At 39.0% G+C, this 20,770-nt stretch overlaps 1 protein-coding gene across 1 annotated transcript in view; it reads right to left on the reverse strand.

Annotated features, from left to right (window-relative positions):
• GNAQ (guanine nucleotide binding protein (G protein), q polypeptide) overlaps positions 1-7,100 on the reverse strand; it is a 166,232-nt gene extending 159,132 nt beyond the window's left edge. Inside the window, exon 1 of the mRNA XM_006769018.2 lies at positions 6,915-7,100. Within this exon, the coding sequence (XP_006769081.1) occupies positions 6,915-7,061 (147 nt within the window). The 5' untranslated portion in view covers positions 7,062-7,100. The remainder of the gene's footprint in view (positions 1-6,914) is intronic.
• Positions 7,101-20,770: the final 13,670 nt, after the last annotated feature.

The raw sequence follows: 20,770 nt of genomic DNA on the forward strand, positions 1-20,770 counted from the left end.
TCTCTAGATTCCTTTAGACCAGGGGTCCTCAAACTTTTAAACAGGGGGCCAGTTCACTGTCCCTCAGACCATTGGAGGGCTGGCCTATAGTTTAAAAAAAAACTATGAACAAATTCCTATGGACACTGCACATATCTTATTTTGAAGTAAAAAAACAAAACGGGAACAAACACAATATTTGTATTTGCATGTGGCCCGCAGGCCGTAGTTTGAGGACCCCTGCTTGAGACTACTTATTAGGGGGGAAAAAACTCTCAAAATTTACAGAATTGGGAGTAGAAAGTTTCCCTGTGAAAAAGTGCAGGCTGTCTTTGGTGGCCAGTAGCCAACAATGCAATTAAAATATCACTAACAATGCCCACAAAACTTGCATCTGATTTAATTGTCTATATTGAGGTGACATTGTTTAATAAAATTATATAGGTTTCAGGGGTACAATTCTATAATACATCATCTGTATATTGTACTGTGTGTACACTACCCAAGTCAAGTCTTATTCTATCACCATGTATACTCCCATTACCCTCTCTTACCTCCCAACCCGCCCCTTTTCCTCTTGTATTCACCATCTTGTATCTGATTTTGAACTTTAAACACTACTTTAAAAAAAAAAAGGCTACAGAAATGTAAGTTTTATAATTACTATGGGATTTAGATACAAAGAAAAATCTCCATTGGGCTAGAGGCCATTATCAAAATGAATTTTTTTACTGCCTTTTTTTTAAAAAAAATGTGTAAGTGTTCTGGAATGGACAAAGTTTAAAAAAGGTAGGAGCTTTAAATTATAACAAAATACCTTTAACTGTTAGAGTTGTGGAATCAAAGAATCAGCATGCAAAAAATAGTGTGGGGAAAGATTCAGAGGTTGTCTAGTCCATCTTTTATTTCAACAAAATTTCCTTAAAGAATTTCACATGTTAAAAATACATTCTATTTTTTAACACAACCAGAAAAGGAGATTTCTCTACCTCCCTTGGTATCCCATTTCAATGACTGTCACTCAGAGAAAAGTTTTCCTTAAAAGTCTCCTAAATCTGGTCATGCTATTTAAATTATTTTCTGTTTTATTTTTATTTTTTTAATATATTTTATTGATTTTTTACAGAGAGGAAGGGAGAGTGATAGAGAGTTAGAAACATCAATGAGCGAGAAACAATGATCAGCCGCCTCCTGCACACCCCCCAATGGGGATGTGCCCGCAGCTAAAGTACATGCCCTTGACCAGAATCGAACCTGGGACCCCCCAGTCCGCAAGCCGACGCTCTATCCACTGAGCCAAACCGGTTAGGGCTGTTTGTTTTATTTTTAATAAAAATGGAAAGTTAACAGTATTCATTTTCTCCAGAATTGTCTCCATGACAATTCATTTTACAATAACTTCCAAACTCATTAATCATTTGTAAAACATGTTCACATACATTATATATTTAACACTTGAAACAACCCTATTATTATTATCATCTGTCCCATTTTACAGATGAGGAAGTTCAGACTTAGAGAGTTAAGAAATTTAGGCTTAGGGAGGAGATGTGCCAATCCCAAGGTAACTTAGTTATGCAGTGCTTGGGCCCAAACTCAGCTCATTTCATACGTAACTGTTTCTAAATCACAAACCCATCAACCTCCTCCAGCACCCCAAGCCCAGAATAAGCAAGCAGTTGTACTTTGGGACTTAGCAAATGCTGAGCAAAACTGAACAGTTTACTTCTACAGAGAATCCACATGCCAATTTGTTTTCTAAATTGACAGTGTGATTTTGCAGTGGATAATTGTGGTTTGTGCCAGCATCATCCCCCTTCTACTAACTGAACCGCATTTTCCTCAGAGGCTGTCAATCAAATTGCCCAGGCTTGCCCAGCCCAATCAGGCAAGTTTTCCTGGGAATTTGTATCTTGAGTGGAGTGAAAGAGGATTAAAAAGGGTCAGAGTTCATCAGTCTCGCAGATGAGTTCCTCAAACCTGCCCTGGTTTCCAAAGCTAGTCCTTCGGTTTCTCCTCCTACTCCCACAAGTTCTGCTTCAGTTAGCCAGTGCTGGCTTCTGTTGCGTGCGAGCAGAGAACGTTAATTGGTACAACTCTTCAGAGGCATAGATTGAAACATATACTGATTAACTTCTGCTTTTAGTATGTGCTTAGTATGTAAGTGAGAAATATTAAAATCAAATCAGGCTCTTGGCATTCTGTAAACTAAGAAAATTCCCTCATGGTGAAAAGAGTAGTAGAAAATTCCCTCGTGGTGAAAAAGGTAGTACAGAAATTACTTGTTCATCTCATCAAATACAGGAATAAGTTCGCAAATTCTCCAAGATCTCGGCTACACTTTTCTTTAGAAAAATGGCTTCTGAGATCTTGGATTTCTCGGGAAGTAGAGAAAATTCAAAAAGCTGTATCTGTGTTTAACAAGATTCTTCCCCCGTGACAAGTCCTTTCTTAGAAGGGTTCACAGAGGACAGCAGGTACTGTAGCAACCTGTCCTCCTGGCCTTTGGACCAAGAGAAAAAGGACACACGGTGTGGGGCCTATGCCCTGCTGTCAGGGAGTCGAAGGCAGCGGCAGCCTAGGTGCCACATGAGCCGTGGTCATGAGTCCAAAAGTGGAAACTAGAACAGAAGAGGCGACGCTGTCCACCCAACATGAGCAGGACTCCTTGAAGAAGCACTGCATCAAATGCTTTTCTCTTTCTGGCACTGGCAAAGGGAGCTGCAGCCTGTCGATACTTTGAAATTGGCATAAGAATACCTTGATTTCACAGTTCACAGAAAGCATGAGGCGACGATAAAGGGACACCAGGATCTGTATCTGAAGTAACCCACTCCATGAACAAAAACTCCTACCACATTTGCAGCATGTTGTGGAAGAGAGACAAATTAGAAAAACAGTTAATCTGCGATCTGACTCGGAAAACGAGGCACACACATGTGCAAAGGATCAGGCAATGCAGGAAGCATGCCAACCGCCAGGTACAGACAGTAAGGACATAAAAATCCAGGGGCAGAACCTAATGAGCTGCTCCTTCCCCATGTAGACCTTCCAGACAGTTCTCAGCCAGGTAAGCTCAGAAATTGTTCATCTCTTCCTTTTTATTAAGAGCTGATTTCAGCAGCAAAGAATAATTTAAAAAAAGTACATCTATATAAGAAAATAAAGATGTAATAGGAATGATGCAGTAATCTCACAGTCCAATGCATTCCGCCTAGCAGAGCCTTAAATGTAACTTTCGATTTGACTAAGCAACAAATACTTAATCCCTTTCAACATCAGCTATCAACAGTTGTGTTTAGGGAAACAGCAAAGTACCATTGTGGAAGAAATAAACCCTAGCTCACAGTGAAGTCCCTCACATGGGCTGAGTCCAAGCAGCTCACCTATAAACATTTGTTTGACAAAGAAAGTCCAAGGACAGGATAGGGGGGTGGGATTACTTAGTGCTATGGGGGGGGGTAGCCACTGCATAGGACCCCCCCATCCCTCCCACTCCCCGCTACCCCCACCTAACCAGAGGGACACTTGATTCAATCTAGTAACACACAGGAGCAAAATAAATTCCAATATTCTGGTGTGCATTCCATAACCAGAACCATTTCCACAGCAAAAAAAAAACTTTAGTTTTCCAGTTTAAGAATAGGCCATATCATTTGTAAGTTATGCTTTGCCTTATAAAATATGTGAACTCAGAAGCAAGTATAAAGTTAGGCTGGACAATCCTGGAAAGTCTTTATTTTTATTTCTGCTACTAACACAGATTATGGCCAATGTGGTAGGTGGTGCAAAGAAGCTTTTTAAAGAATGAAATGGTTATTTATTTTATAGCTTTAATGTCACAAAATAATATAAATCATACGGCACTGCTTCCCATTAATTGCTAATTAAACGCACATTAAATCCTTTAAACTATTTATAAGATATAAAGCATATCATATTGTAACCAAAAACTTCTGTAGAAAATTCAGACGAAAACATAAAGTGTTATTCTTAAATAAATATCATGAACACAAGAAACTAAAACTCAGATTTCTTAGTCTGGATTCAAAACCTTTCACAAGCATATCCTATACCATACTTTGGTTCTTATTTTCCAGTTCTCCTCTAGAAGAATTCTGCTCAAGGAGTGCACATTCCTTTTCTGCACATTCACTTCAGCCATTCTCTTCTCCTGTGGGCCCCTCCCTCAGCAATTCCCTTGCCTCTTCCTGAATTGTGAATTTCTGCCTATTTCTGACAGCACATTGCATCTCTTCTCTTAGGCAGATCAACAATTTTGACAGCTATTTGTTTATCTGAATAATCATCTCAGCCACATTGGAAGCAGAAAAGGAGATTTCCAGTTGTGGAAGCTTACAAATGATTTAGCTATTCATAAAACAAGGAATGTTTTGAGCCTCTACTGTGTATAAGACACAATGCCAGGGACAAGAAAGAATACCAAGATGAAACTGGCATACATTTATTTTCAAGGAGCTTAGTTGAGTCTAGTCAGGAAATCAGATCAATACCAAATTGTCATAAATAATACAAGCTAGACAATTATAAATACTCCACTAGAGGCTCTGCTAAAGGAGGGTGGGATTACTTAGTGCTGTGGGAGGGGGAGTAGAGAACTCTAGGAGGAAGCTGCAGTTGGGTGGGACAGGAAGGAGAGAACATAATTCCTGAACAAGTATTAACAAAGTCAAGGAGCGGGCAGAGCTCAGGAAGTTAATGGATGAAGCAAGGGGAGTGTGATGCGTTAGAATACAGATCCTGCAGTGAAGATGGAACAAATGTGAAAATAACTTATATTGTGACTTAAAAGGGATGAAACATATTAAAGAATGTTTAATTCAGAAGTCAGCACACACTAATGTCACTCTTTTAGAAAGTGTGTTAAGTAACCAAGAGACATGGTTAGATTTCACAGGATAATTATGATATTTGAGAAAAATCATATTAACATAATTTTTAGGATATTGATTTCTAACTGAATGATATTCAACACAGTAAAGGCTACTTAACTAGAATTGACACAAAGAGCTCAAATAACACACACTGTTAAGTATTCTTCAATGTGTTACATGAAGAAGGCATAAATTCCACTCCACTTTCTACTTCTACGTGACTGTACAGTAAATGATCTTTATATGAAAATCTAACATCAAGGCAAGGTCCTAAAGGATTCTCTTGGAGCATCCAAGAAAGAAGTTTTTGGGGGGTATAATTTATGGAGACTATGATAAGGTGTAAATTGGTAACATGTAACTGTTGCCACACATCAATCACACCACACATCTGATAACTCAGCCCACATTCATCATACTATCCACCAACTATAGTTTGGAAAAGTCACTGGCATTAAGAAAATTTCCTTCAACAGAACTGTCTCACAACTGCAACAAAACTAGCATGTTGCCTGCTTCAGAAATGCATTACATGAGATTTAATTAGTGGTGGTGGTAGGGAGTGGGGAACCCTGATCCTTTTAAATTGATACTTAGATATGCAGGCAGTCTCATCTGGTTCAGGTGCCCTAGTCCCAGGCCCACAAAGCTACCCAGATCCTTTCACTATTGAGAATAGCAGCAGGAAGGATCATTTGTGAGGGTCTCTCTGTTATTTGTGGACCTTCTTATTGCCATAAAAAAAGTGTGAGGATATCATTAGACAAGAAACAGTCATTAATTTCAAGGAACCACCCAAGAAACAGAAATGTCTGATTTCAAGATGATCTATATAGTTAGAAACTTCAAGATGGTAACAGAAGTGAAGGTATACAAAATTGCTTTATTTCACTGATAATTCATTTTTATGAGTTAAATCTAGTTATGAGTCACAGTGGGCATGCCAACTCCTTGCTATTACCTATTGGTCCTGATATATGGAAATATCCTCAAGAGTAGATTATCAAGAATACTGAGAGAATGGAAGTTCTGATTGAAGACACTAAAATAACTGTTGATGCAAATGTAGTGCTTTGTCAAAAGAGGTGAGATTTTACCAGCTTACTATAAGATAAAAGCCCTAAGGAATAAGACTGTGTACGTCATTGGAAGCACTGAATGGAAGAAAACAGACTGTAAAGCATTTCTACAAATTCCAAGTAGACTTCCCTTCCCATGGCCTGGGGGCCTCTCTGCACAGATGTCCTCCCTAGTGTAACCGCAGGCAACTGAGAGCTTTTTGAGGGGCAACGGCAGTGTCACTCACACCTGGAGCCACCAGCAGACACACCCACCTTGTTTGGAATCATGTAGTGAGCAATGACAGCATTTGTTTTCACCCAAATACAAACTTGGTTTTCTATTTCAATTAAGAGCTAATGCTGGATATTGGAAAAGCTTGTTTGTTTTCTAAAAAGCTGTGAATTTCTATTTCTTCTTCCTAACCCTTTGTCAAATGATTTTAGAAGTTTCCATGACTTTAACACTATTGCAGAGGAACATGTTTGAAAGGTTATTGGAAGTGATAGATGGACCTATTTTGAAATAAAATTAAGCCTGTGGTATTACTGAAAGGAAGTCACAAAGTCCAAAATTAAACCAGATAAAATGGTCATAAGCTATTTTCATTCTTTTTTCAAGGAAGCACAAAGAGTGGGAGGTTGAAGCAAGACGCCTCTTCTCCGAATTCTCTCACTTTGGTCAGTTTGTCTTGAACTTCCAAACTGTCTTCTCAATGGAATGTGTGGCCCTACATTTTAAACCTCCACATATTTATGGTCGAACATCCAAATAAGCCTTTCATTGATATTGCTAAGAACACAACTCTAATTTTTCATAGATGTGACTTTAAAGATTTTAGGAAAAAATATTTTAAAACAACTACTGAACTATTAAAAGACCCAATTAGATGAGACAAAAAATAATGTACATTTTAAAAGCCCCTCAGGCATCCCAGAAACGAATGGCTTGGCCAGGGGTTCCCATGGGCAGCACGCCTACCTTATTGTGCTCGTACTTGTAGGGGATCTTGAGCGTGTCCATGGCTCTGATCATAGCCTGCATGGCCGTGAAGATGTTCTGATACACCAGCTTGGTGAAGCCCCTTTTGTCTTCATCAGAGTATCCCGACCCGTGGATGATTCTCATCTGCTTGATGAACGTACTCTTGCCACTCTCTCCAGTCCCTGAAAGATAGACCACAGAAGCTCATCAGACCATGATACCTCCCCACAGTCTCCCAGACACTAAACCAGAAATGCCTGCTGGGACTTGACATTCCCCAACCGCCTGCTCAGAGGAACATCACAGGAGAACAGAGCGGCATCACGGGGTGGACATGCCACCCATGGTGAACACTTAGCCAAATCTGAGAATGAGAGTTCATTTCAGAGGCAGAGGAGCTTAAAAAACAACAACTGTCACCCCATTGGAGGCCACTCAGCATGAATTTTGATAGTGATTTATAGCCATGTATCTTCTAAGAAACACAATGAAAACAGCATCTTTTGAACAGAATAAACACTTGATAAAGCTCTTCCCTAGGGAACAGCTGAACAGCTTCCAGGAGGCTGTTTGCTTGGGCCAGGATTTGGGCTTGGAAATGACAATGCTCTTACACAAAAGCTGCTCAGAGAGTGACAAGAGAAAAATGCCTAACCTTTTCTAGACACTTTCTCTTATTTGAAAACAGGGTATATAGAGAGCACAGTAAACAAACAGGAATGAAGATTTTTCTGGGCAGCAAATATACTGATTTCGGGGGGCAGGGGCACTGAGTATAATTCCAACCATGAATATTGGGGGGAGGGGAGTATCTAACAAGTAGCATCTCTAATGGAAATAAAGCTGTGAAATTGTTTCTCATGATCAATCAACATGTTATAGAAGGAAATCGGTACCTTTACTTTCCCAAGCAATACCAAGGATGTAGGGGAGAAAAACTAGATTGCTTCTTTGTGTATTATCCCCATCGCAGAGGCTTGCTCTGAGAGCCCAACTAAAGACATAACCATGAAATCAGAATCTCTGCCGTTTTTTCCCCCACAACAATAATAAGAAATCTTCATGAGTGAGGTTAATGGTATGAGAAGAAAAGGAAAGAGAATCAGACAACAAGGCCTCCCTCCTGGCTACCCAAGAAGTATTTGTATATTCATCCTCCAAAAACAAAATAATAAAAACAAGAGAGCAGATGAAGCACAAACTACCGTGGCTAGTGTTTCACTTACGTCATGCAAGAGCAGTCTACACATGGCAACTCTCTGGACCTAGTCACTAGCCCCTGGGCAGCACACCAATGCGGTCTCCTGAATGCAGTCTCCTAAGAATGTGGGATCAGTCAATGAATGGGAAGGAATTAAGAGGTTACGAAAAAAGAATCCAAAAATCAACTCCAAAGTAAGATAATTTCCTGTTGCCCCAGACACACCCAGAGCCCCTCTCTTATTTCTTCTTCTTGCTTGGTGCCCCAGGAGGCAGACCAGGAAGGATTTCATAACATCTCTTTTGTCCTCAGTCTTCCACTTGCATTTAGTCCGTGAGAGACACCAGGAGGAGACCAGGGAACAGGAGAATGAGAATGGGGCATTTATTCTCCCAGCTCCCTCCCTGTAAGAGCACCACAGGTATGCTGTGTCCCCTCCAAGAGGCTCCAGCCCCAGCTACCCGGGTGGCCCTCTCCATGTTCCAATACCTATACCCTCCCCTTGCCCAGCTATTATGGGGCCCTGGTTACTGCACCAACCCTCACTGGTTATCTACCTGGCCCACACCTTTATAAAAAGTCCCTGTACAAAACTCTCTTTAGTCACCCAGCTGGAGCAGTCATATGTCTTTTGCTGGGACCTGAGTGGTACAATACCAAAAGGAAAGACAAAGCAGCTTAATAAGAAGAAGGAGCGGGAAGGCAAGGAAATGGAGGGTAACCTCTTCTTCCTCTGCCCTTTCTCAATAAATCTTATTTAAAAAGCACTTGCTTCTAGTTATACTCTTAACATTCTTCTGTTTGTTTGCTTGTGTTGGGAGAGGGGGTGGTATTTTGTTCATATTTTTTATTTATTTCAGAGAGAAGAAGGTAGAAGGAGAGATAGAAACATCAATGATGAGAGAGAATCATCAATCAGCTGCCTCCTGCACCCACTCTACTGGGGATAGAGCCTGCAACCATAGCATGTGCCCCACTAGGAATTGAACCGTGACCTCCTGGTTCATGGGTTGATGCTCAACCTCTGAGCCACACCAGCTGGGCATTTAACACTCTTCTGAAGGGCAATCACAATGGAGAAATGATAGACCACAAATAAGAATCCAGACTCCTGAGTCTTCCCCAAAGTACTGATAAATCCAGTACCTGTCCCCCAGAACATGCATGTGTACCCTCCTTCTTTTCACCCCTCTGTCTATGTCCAATCTCCAATATAGACAGGGGCAACAGTGGTCTCCTCCTCCTGAATATCCCCTCCCTTGTAAAGGAAACTGAAAGCAATTTGTGTTCAATCCTTTATGTTTTTGCCAAGCACTCTGAAAACACGGTCATTTTATCCTCTCAAAAATCGGTAAGGTCGATGTCTTTATTATCCTTATCCCATGCAAAGGAAAAGGCCCTGAAGAGGTGAGGCATCATGACTGAGATCACGTGGCTAGTAGTGGCCAGCATGAGGGCTCAAACCCAGCCTTCAGTTGCCTAGTTTGGATTTGTCACTACAGTTGACCCTTGAACAACATGGGTTTGAACTGCACAGGTCCACTTATAAGGGAGCAGTTCAAACCCCCGTTGTTCAAAAGTCAGCTGCAGGGTTGGGAGTCTGCTTATGTGGAGGGGAAGCTGTAGTTCTGCGTGGAAGGTCAGCGCCCCTAAACACGCAAGTTATTCAAGGGCCAACTGTTCAGAGCTGCCACAAATTCAGGATAATTAACTTCTACTGCCTCTTTGACTATACCCCACCTTTATCCATGTAAGCTAATTTTAAATTTCTGAATACTACTTTATTAATGGGGACCTATTTTGAATCTTGGTGCCATATTTCAATTGACTGGCCATCCCTCCCAGGTAAATTTCACTCATGAAGTTAATGTTCACACTTTGATTTACTTATATAAACGCAGCAAATTCAAAGTGAAGCCGAAGCTTCACTTAGAAGAAAATCTATGTTACCCAAATGTTGTAGGCAGAATGATAAAAGTAGTCAACTAAAATAGTTGGATTTAATCCAAAAGACAGTATATGAACTAAACTATCAACCAAGCAAAAAACTCAGCTTCATTGTTCTGCAAAGATTTTTGGCATGGAAACAAATGACTTGTTCCTAGCAAATGTATAACCCAAAGAGTGTGTACTTCTCCTATTTGTATAGACTTATACAATATTCTCAGGGGTCTGAAATGGGCATTTTAACAATCTACTCAGGATTAGTATGAAGAAAATGTTTGGTACAATAAAAAGCCCCAGCTATTCCCAAATTATATAAAATTATGTTATTTTCTAAGGCCACATGAAAGTATAATGAGAGACTTCACAATTACTTAACTCCAAATGAGAGAAAGCCAACTTTCCCACCAGTAGACTGCTTCATGAATGCAGTGGTGGCTAATCTCTTTTCACAGCACAGGGCACAAATAACTCTTGACCTATCTAAAGAAATAGAAATTTACTATTTCCAAAGACACTTATAAAATAAAATCTAGCAAGGAGCCTGACATAAAATGTGTGTATATGTGTGGGGATGTGTCTCATTTTTGCTAATTTGACTAAATCTCCCATCAAATTAGTAACTTTAACAAGCATATCAACACACACAAGGGTGTGAGTCCCACAAAACTCCTGCTTCTCTCCTTCAGTGGTCTCTATACATGTGGCTGAAGATTTTTCCCCAGAAAAGTCACTTGTAGCTTTAGGCAAGTACTCTGCCTTTTCTTATCCCAGCTCCTCAAAACACCCAGAAATGAGACTATTTAAGACTCAAGCTATTTGAAAAGCCACTTCATCCAGCATGTGTAATTGGCTTTGAGGGATACTTTCTTCCCTTCCCTATTCATTGGATCAAGATAAAGCACAGAGAGCAATCCACAGTTCACTTCACATTCCCTTCCATCAGAACAAACATCAAATGTGAATTTAATATCCTACTATGGAGTGCATCCCTCTGTAAGCTGTTAGAATACAGCCTACTAGTCATACACACTCTCACACACAATCTGATGCTTCCATTTTAGGCTTTTCAACACAAGAGGGTTTCCACATACAGCCTGGGCCACAAATCCATACTTGCTCCATGTATCCCGCTCATACTAAGCATCTCAACTTTACACTGACTATTCTGCCCATTTGCACAATGTAATCTGTAAATAAATCTGTCCAATTAATCGGTAAAGGCAGGTCAGTTTTCCTTATTCCACACCCTATCTGAATGACAGTTTTAAATTCGGTAATACATTAACTTCTTAATGACAATGAATTATTTATTGTTGAAAGCTATCATGGACTCATTGGTCCCTTCTCTCCTACTTCAGTTGGCTTCTTGGACCACAAAAGATCTGTGAAACACAATCCATGTAGAATTGCTCAATGCCCCAAACATGTCAGTTACTAGTGTCACTGCTCTGAAGAATGCTGATGTCCCCACTTTCCACACAGGGTCCTGGAAAATAGTTACTGAACATTGCACTGTCAGGACCTTCAAGGGTCCTCATGGTCCATTTCTTTATCCTGAAAGAAAGGCAAAAAGTATACCTCACCACTGCCCCTTCTTCTAGGCTCCCAAGAAAAAGCAGAAATTCCAAAATGGAGTTATAAACACTATGGTATTTAAAGTTGTACCATGAATATATTTGTTTTATCCTGCCAGTGCCTCTGATGACTGTATTTGGCGATACTGTCAAACCATCAGAAGTCTACATCTGTAGCCTTTAATTAATGAAGGCTCGGGCCAAATGACCCTGCCCTGCCCTCTGGATTGGCCAGCACCCAGCGACAGAACGGCGAAGAACAAACCCAAGTCTCATAGAGCTCAATTATAACTCAAATACTGTACTTTTAAGGTCCACTAGTTCAGGCCAATAGTTTAAAATAAGGAATCTCAGCGCCACCAAAGCTGAACTTGGGCTACTTCCACATAAACTTGGGTATAGCAGAACCACATTTTTCAATGAGAACTTTTCAACCCACAAGCACACCATCAACCCACACCTGAAAAAAATTAACAGTACTGAGAAAAAAATGATTTAGTAACACTGAGCCAAAATACAATCCATGTGTTGTCCATGTTCCAGGCTATATACTCTGAAATACATGTATTCTGCCTTCTGTGTATTTTCTTCCACTTAAAATTGGAACCCTGAACCTCAAACTGAGTGGCTCTAATACCAAAGTCACCATAACTTCCTCTCCTTTAAAGTCTGTCCTTTGAGGGCCAAGATGGGGGATACTTACCCCTTTATCCCCAGCATGCTTCTGGAGGAAAGTAGTAGTTTTTTAAAACAGCATAGAAATTAACTGAATTTAGTCTCACCAACTGTGAGCGGAAACTGAATAGATGGGTAGGTTAGTTATAGTAACCAGGACTATTAATAACAACTTATCCAGTTAAGTTGTTTTCAAGGGAATGAGAGGCAAGATGCATTGAAAATGCACTTTGTTAAAAATATCTGGAAAATTATCTAGTCCTGGATGTCTCCAAGGGGTAAAATCCTCCTGGGAAAGTACCTGATAATGCTTCCAAGGCGACTCAAAGGTGGAAGAGCATTTTCTTGGAAAATCCATTGTATCATGGAATATCCATGGCAAATATCTCTGTGTTAAAAACCAGCATGCACTGGTTCTACAATCTTCTGAATTTACTAAAAGCCATTAAAATGTACACTTTAAAATGGTGAATTTTATGGTATAATAATTATATCTCAATTTTTAAAAATTAAAAACTAACATCAGTATAGTTTGGAGAAAAAATAGAAAGTTTACATATATTTTCATGCTACAACTTTTCCAGGGGATGACTTTGAGCCAACCTGCCCAACCTGCCCCCATCCTTTTCTTCTCCAGTGAATGTTCACTCTCTTCTGCCTCTGGGTGTGTTGCAGAGAAGAAATCTAAGAAGTCCTGAACTCACTTACTTTACAAGGAGGGGGAAGGGACTTGTTCCAGGATTCTGCTGGTTGAAAACTAATTAGGAAGAAGATGGACTAGACTCTACCAAGGTCTCCTGTCTGTGCAGAACTTCTAATCTTCGGTCCTCACAACTTTCTTTTTATAAAACACTTCTCCAACTCATAAAAGTTATTTATTATATAAATTATTTATTATATAAAATTCAGAAAAACAGAATTTTCAAAATTACTAAAATTTAAATATTTTAATATATTTCTTTCCTGTCTCCTTTTCTAGGCAAATGTACTTTTTCTGTTCTTGTTGTAAAACTGAAATGATGCTGTGTTGTTATTTTTCACTCAACATATTGTGATAATTATCCCAAGATACTAATTATTCTTCAGAAAGGGTTAATGATTGTCTGAAAGGCAATTCTAAAGGTGTCTGAAAAAATTGTGATAAACATCCCTAAAGAAAAATCTTGACCCGAATTTCTACTTTCTTAAAGAACATCATAGAAATGCAATGAAGTGAACAAGTTATAAAAGCTCTGACCCGTCATAGAGTATGTCCCACTGACACACACATCAAGATTCTTCTTAACCCCTCCCTTTTTTTTAAACCAACACTAGACTTTTTTAATACCTATAATTTGGGAGACAAAAATAAATCTTTGTTTTAATTTACATCTTTATTTATGAAACATGTTTCCTACTTAGTCACTTGTATTTCTTCTATGAACTTGCCTTTTTTTTTTTTGAGGACTCAGTGTCTTTCTTATTGATCTCTTAGAACAATTAAGTTTTAAAAAAAATAATAATAATTCTTGGTTACAAATACTTCCCCAAGCCCTACCGGGTTTGGCTCAGTGGACAGAGGGTCAGCCAGTGGACTGAAGGGTCCTGGGTTCAATTCCTATCAAGTGCACATGTCCGGATTGTGGGCTCGATCCCCGATAGGGGGCATGCAGGAGGCAGCCAGTCAATGATTCTCTCTCATAATTAATGTTTCTATCTCTCTCCCTCTCCCTTCCTTTCTCAAATCAATAAAAATATTTTTTAAATATTTCCCCAACTTGTCATTTTCTTTTCATCTATTGACAAAATTTGGTACATAAATTTAAAATTTGTATTAATTCATCTGTGCTTTCCTTTGTGATTGAATTGGTTTATGTTTCTAAAAAAGGCCCACAGATACATTTTATTTTAGCTTTTATGAATATATGTTTTACACTGAACTAATCTTCTATATTTTTATGTATGGTGTGCAGTAATATTTTTAATCCCCCAAAACTTCCCCCCCCAAATCATTCTACACTTTAAAGCTATGGAGTGTTTGATCCAAACGCGTGGTTTTTCATATCCCCTAATGGGCTCCCAAATGGTGATCAATAAAATATATGGAACCAACTCTCCAAAAGCAGCTCACAGATATTCCTTCTGTTGCCTCTTCCTCAACGTCCCTACCAGGCTAGCAGATCAAACTTTCCTTTACTCATTGCACATTTAAAGCCCTCTGCAAAACAGTAGAGAAAATAAGCCAGAATATTAAAGACTAGAGGCCCGATGCACAAAATTCATCTTCCTTCCCCCAGCAGCTGGCACCAGCTTCCCTCTGTCATCCAGGACCCAGGCTTCCCTCACAGCCCTGCCTTCGTCCAGAAGGATGTCCGGTCTAATTAGCATATTATGTTTTTATTATTATAGATTATCTTCTCACTCCCACTTGTAAGTCTATTTCTACCCACATGACACATTCTGCATATGCTGCCTATCCTGGTTTGGTCCCTTCATAGCTCTGTGGCCTTGGGTAAGTTACCTGCCTCGCAAAGCAATACTCTTACATACTTTGCAGCTCTGCTGTGAGTTTTCAGTGACATAATCAAGTGAAGCACAGTGTCTGGTACATGTAAGTACTCAATAAATACTAGCGATAACTCACAATGCAAAATCAAGTGGGAAAATGAAAGAATACCAGGTTTGGGGGGCAGGGAAAAATGTAGTCAAGAGAAATAGTATTTATATATTTGTTTTTAATAATGATATTTAAGAGAAACCATATTTCAATAGAATATTTTCAAAAAATAAAAATTAATGCCAAAATAATCCATGATGAACAAAATACACAATTTTAAATAAACACAGGAAGGATCAATACCAGTGCTGTACCATTCTAGCCTCTGACAAGCTGCATTAAATACTATATCCATGGCAAATACCTTAGTAGTACCTACCCTAGTCTCAGCCCTGACTCTATCTCACCAAAATAACTGAGATAATTATCTCCAGTAGTTTAATACTTATTCAGTTTTATTTGGTGTATACTCAATGCTGGACAACCTTTTTCATCTCATTGCACACATAAACTAATTACTAAAATTCTGCAGCACACCAAAAAATATGTTTTTGCCAAGCTGACAAAAAAAATAGGTATAATTTTGATTCATTCACACCAGACGGCTATTATTGTGTTGGCTCTTATCATTTTTTTATTTGACCATCTAAGGGAAAAGAGATTAGTGCCCCTGACTACACAGTTGGGCACTGCATGTTTTAAAAATTCTTGTGGCACACCTGTTGACAAATTGCTATTGTAGGCATAGAATACAGGACACATAGTCCTTACTTTCACATAGGTAACATGTAAGTATCAGAAGCAGATGGCATTAGGTAAATAGATAGATGAATAATAAAATATCAGGAGATGAATGCTATGCATTAAAAAAATGAAAGGATGCCCTAGCTGGTTTGCTTCAGTGGATAGAGCATTGGCCTGCAGACTGGAGGGTCCTGGGTTCGATTATGGTCAAGGGCACAGGCCCAGATTGCGGGCTCAATCCCTAGTGTGTGGCTGTGCAAGAGGCAGCCAATCAATGATTCTCTCTCATCATTGATGTTTCTATCTCTCCCTCTCTCTTCCTCTCTGAAATCAATAAAAAGTATATTTTTTAAAAAGTGAGAGGATGATGAACTAGAGTGACATAGCTATGTTAACTTGGGAAGCCAGGGCAAGCCTTTCTAAGAAGGTGCATTTATGCCAATACCTGAATATTCAAAATCTAGCCACAGGAAAATTAGAAGGAAACAGCATTCCAGGCAGTGTACCAGCTGACACAGAGATTAAAGTGGGAATAAACTTGGCTGGCATGTTGGAGGTACAAGAGAGCCAAGTGGCCAAGGTGGATCAGTGGTGGGGAAAGAGGTAGGTGATAGTGTGGGAGCCTTAGCTACAGAGGCTAAATCATATGGGGTGTAGTATTTCAGGAACCAGCTTAAGTTTTATGCTAAGAGCACTAAACAGCTTTGGAGAATTTCAACCAGGGAATTAAAATGGCTTGATTTACACCAAGTAAAGAATGTATTGTAAGGACAAGCTAATAGGGTAGTTCAGCAATCCAAACAAAAGATAATGGTAGTTTGGACCAGAATGACAGGAAACATGATGGAGAAAATGGAATGATTCAGGATCTAGTCTGGAGATGAATGGGAAGTGGGTGGAAGGGGAGGAGATGATATAGGGATAACGCCTAGATTTTTGGCTTGAGTAGCTAGCGAGACTGATGGAGGTCCTAGATTCTTAGAGAAGTTCATTCACTTTGCAATGCTTATTCATTCCAACCAGAAGCACTTTTTGTATATCTACAAGGTCCCCTGCACTGATGTGGAGGATACACAGCCACATGAAATAGAAGATACAACTTGTGTACTACATTCTCTAGGCCTCAAATAAAAGCAAGGACACAGCCATGAATGAAATCCTTATGCTAATAGATGAGTCAGTGCAGTCTGCAAAACTGGGGCTCTAATTTCATTTCCTATGAAATAGAGCTCCTTATATAAAAAAGATATGAAACATTTTAGCCTCTCAGTTACACACACACACCCCCAATTATTTATATTTATAAACAGCAACATTTCTACACGCACCCTTAGAGAAAACCGGGACTTGATATATTATTTGGAATGCATAACAATGTCATAATAATAACATTTTAAGAAGAACTCTTCAGAATAAAAATCCACCCCCAGATTTTTTTAACATTGATTATTTCACATAATAAAAAGCATGAATGTAAGCATTCCAGATTTTTCAGTTACACATCATCATAAGCCTCTCTTTTATAAATGCACAGGGTGGGACATGAGGGGATGCACTTTGGAAAGCATTCTGAAGGCCTCAGTAAACCAATAAATACTCCCCCTGGATGGAGGGCTCATGGGGCCCTCCCTATGGGAAAGCAACAAATTAAATTTATAGTGGAGGAAAAAGCCCAGGGTAGATCTGAAATGCCATTTTCAACCTCATTTCATGTTCATCAGGAGATGATCTACAGGCAGATGGGTGGCATGGATAGGGACAGCAGATATGAGGGGACTCTGAAGCCGGCCACACCAAGGACAGAGATCTGCACATTGTCACTTGGCTAAAGATGAGAGAACTGTTCAAGGGTTTCCTGCAGCTTTTGGATTTTATTAGTATTTTCCTTCTTTGAATGTTGTACAGCATTAAAAACCATTCACTGTATCTCTCACAAAGCGAGGGCTGGCGGGGGGCGGGGGGGCTTTTTACCTATTATTTACTCTGTACTCAAACACTCCTTCAAATGAGTTGAGTGAAAGCTGTAGTAGTCTTCTTTCAAAGTTAATATGTCAAGATTTTTATTTTATTTTATTTTTGTTTTTACTCATGTGGCTTCTTTATTTGCGCCTCTAAAAATAATTATCTTTTGAGGTAGAGAAATTAAGGTGCTGGAGGGATGGAGCAAGTGCTGCTCCAATTAAGAGAAGCTGTGATCTGGGCTGTCTCACCAAGAACATGGGCATTTGAACTGCAGAACACAGCGTGCTTTTTGAGTCAATATCACCCCAATATTTCAAACAGTGACATGAGGAATACCAAGAAGGACATGTACATGGTTCCATGTCTGCCTAGTAAGCATAAAACTGTGACAGGATCTTGATGAGGGACAATATCATGGAAAACAAGGGTTGGGTAGAAGAGATTTTTAGAAGTTCACTGTTCCTGTAGCATCTGAGAGTTCATTAAAATGAAAACTCAACTTTAGAGGAACATTTCCCTTTTCGGGAAGGAAGAGAAAGAGCACAATTGAAAACACAAACACATACAAGCAAGCCAACCCTATGCAGTGTTCACACATTTTAAATCCTCTCTTGGGAGGAAATGTAGATGTTGAACATAAAACATAGTACCTGCTGAGGATCTCATTATTAGCATGAATACCACCCAGCAAGGATCTTAAAACTAATCATTTCCAAAAGGCTAATTTGGGAGCATTCAACAACCACACCATGGAGAGCTGCATTAGAAATCATTAGGGCTCTCACTTCCTCTAGAAGTATAAAAAAAATAATTTTTAATTCAGCTTTTTAAAAAAGTTGGAACATTTACCAGTAGAGGGAGAAAGAAGCCCCTTTGTATTCAACGCTCAGGGAACTCTGAGGAGAGGACTATGAAATGCCCTTGCTCTTTTATATTTGACCTAGTTAGTCCACAGCGACCAATGATGCACCCTGGGCATTCACATGGGCTGTCCAAAGACAGGGGCAACATCGGACACCCACCAATTGATGTCAAGACAATTCCCAGGTCAATTAAAGAGTTGCTCCCTGATTTGTTTCATTAATTTAAATTTTGCACCCTAATTTATTTTGCCCAATGGCCACGTTTCTCTAGCATTTGAGCCAGTGACAATACAGGCATGCAACAGAGTGGTAACGGAGCAGACTGTCCCTTCCGCTTTTGCGCACTAGTTTTTTTAGAAATAGTAATGGCCATCCTGAGTCTCAAATAAAAAGGGCCTTTTCCCTTACTCTTATGTACACTGTCCATGGAAAATACGCCTTCTTCCTGAATAAGACAACACTCTCTTTGCTCAGAAGGATCACACCTAGAAACATATAACCAGCAGGCGGGGAAAAGGGAAGGATAGACAACCAGACCTGCTCCTTGAAGAAGTAAAAATAGAGCAAAAGCACAGCTGTGCAGTTTATTAATGTTTAGTAAGGCTTGCACATATGATGACTTTCTACCATTTGCTGATAAAAGGGGAAGTGAAACTAATTACCCTCGTAATGTAAACTGAGTCTCTCCTCTTACTACGCAATGTACAGAATTGTTCCAGGAAACAAAAATTAGTTAAAGGGACAGAGACTCTTAGAACTGAGTCTTGATTTTAGGTCATATGACCCAACAAATGTCCAAATTACATTAGTATATCCTCTGATGCGATCTCTTACAAACTGACCTAATAATACATAAATATAACATATGAGGCTGTGTAATAATGGTAGTCTGAATAAAGAGAAAACAACCAAAAACAAACCATTACATGTGCAACATTTCTCTGAAATATTTCATCACAGAAAAGATAGACAAATCACTAAGGCATCGAATGAAAGCTTGCATCCTCTGGACAGTGCTTGCTTACGTGAACCATAAAGAAGTTGGCAGAAATTAAATCAACTGAATGCAAAAAAAATTTTTATTTTTACAGAAATATTGAATCACTAAGCCTTGCTAAGTGTAGTGATATTTCCAGGCGTTTACAAAACCATACACATAAACACGCACACACACGCACGCACACACACAGTTGAGGCAGGGCTTCAAAAACCAAATGCTTTAGCCTACTGCTGACACTACAATAATCACTTTCATATCCTGTTGTCTACCTATGGCTCTCTTATATTTACTCACCAAAGACTTTTTTTTAAAGCCTTTTAATTCACTACATATTAAATGGAATGACTTAATATTTTAGATATTCCACAGACAGCATTTGAGAATATAGGTGAGGAAACATCCCCTGATTGTGCAGTCTTCTTAATAGATATCATTGCTAAGGTGATTAAGTCATTACTTATTACTTGTATTGTACTATAACAAAAATGGGAATTTTATAAAGTATGGTAATACACTTTTTTAATAACAGCTTTCTTGAGACATAACTAATATACCCTACAATTCACCCAATTAAAATGTACAATTCAATGGTCTTCAGTTTATTCATGTAACCATTATCACAATCAATTCTAGAATATTTTCATCTGGGGTTATAAAACTTTAGTGAGTTGCCAAATATCTAACTAGCCAAAATACCAGACTACTTAGTTACAAAAGCTTGCTACTAAATGCATTCCCTCTCCTTTTAAAGTATATACTTATATTTGGTCTTTGTTGTTTTCTTCATTTTCCACTTAACACATGCTCAAGAATTTGGATTTGATTCAGCATCTTATAAGGAGCCATTAAAAGTTTTTGAGGAGGTGTTAACTCTATCATAGGAATCTATTTAAGAAGACAAGAGGCATGGCATGAGGGGATATTTCAGACATTACAGGAGAGAAACTAGACAAAAGTGGAAGAGGGTTGCAACACAGCATAAAAAAAGCTAAAAAGATGCTATTAAAGTATAGAAAGGATAGGGTGAAAAGATTTACAATAGTGTTAAAAGTAATTAGCTTTGCATGTGGGATGAGTAGCTTTTCTTCTTTTTGCTAGCTTATATATTCTGAATTCAACAAATTGAATAATTATTTTGTAAAAAGCAAACAGATGTTTAAAAGAAACTGAAAAAAATATAGTTTACCCCCTTACAGAGGACTTTAGATCACAGATGTAACAGAAGTGGTGATAAAGATGAAAGAATACTGATCTTAAAGTCAGAACAAGTGAAACATGGGGTGGTTCACAGCCTTATTTGGACTTCCCCAAGAACCTATCTTCTGAGGTTAAAAATACAACAAAATACATA

The sequence above is a fragment of the Myotis davidii genome, unplaced genomic scaffold, assembly GCF_000327345.1.
Source record: "Myotis davidii unplaced genomic scaffold, ASM32734v1 scaffold98, whole genome shotgun sequence".
In the NCBI taxonomy this organism is placed as follows: Eukaryota; Metazoa; Chordata; class Mammalia; order Chiroptera; family Vespertilionidae; genus Myotis; species Myotis davidii.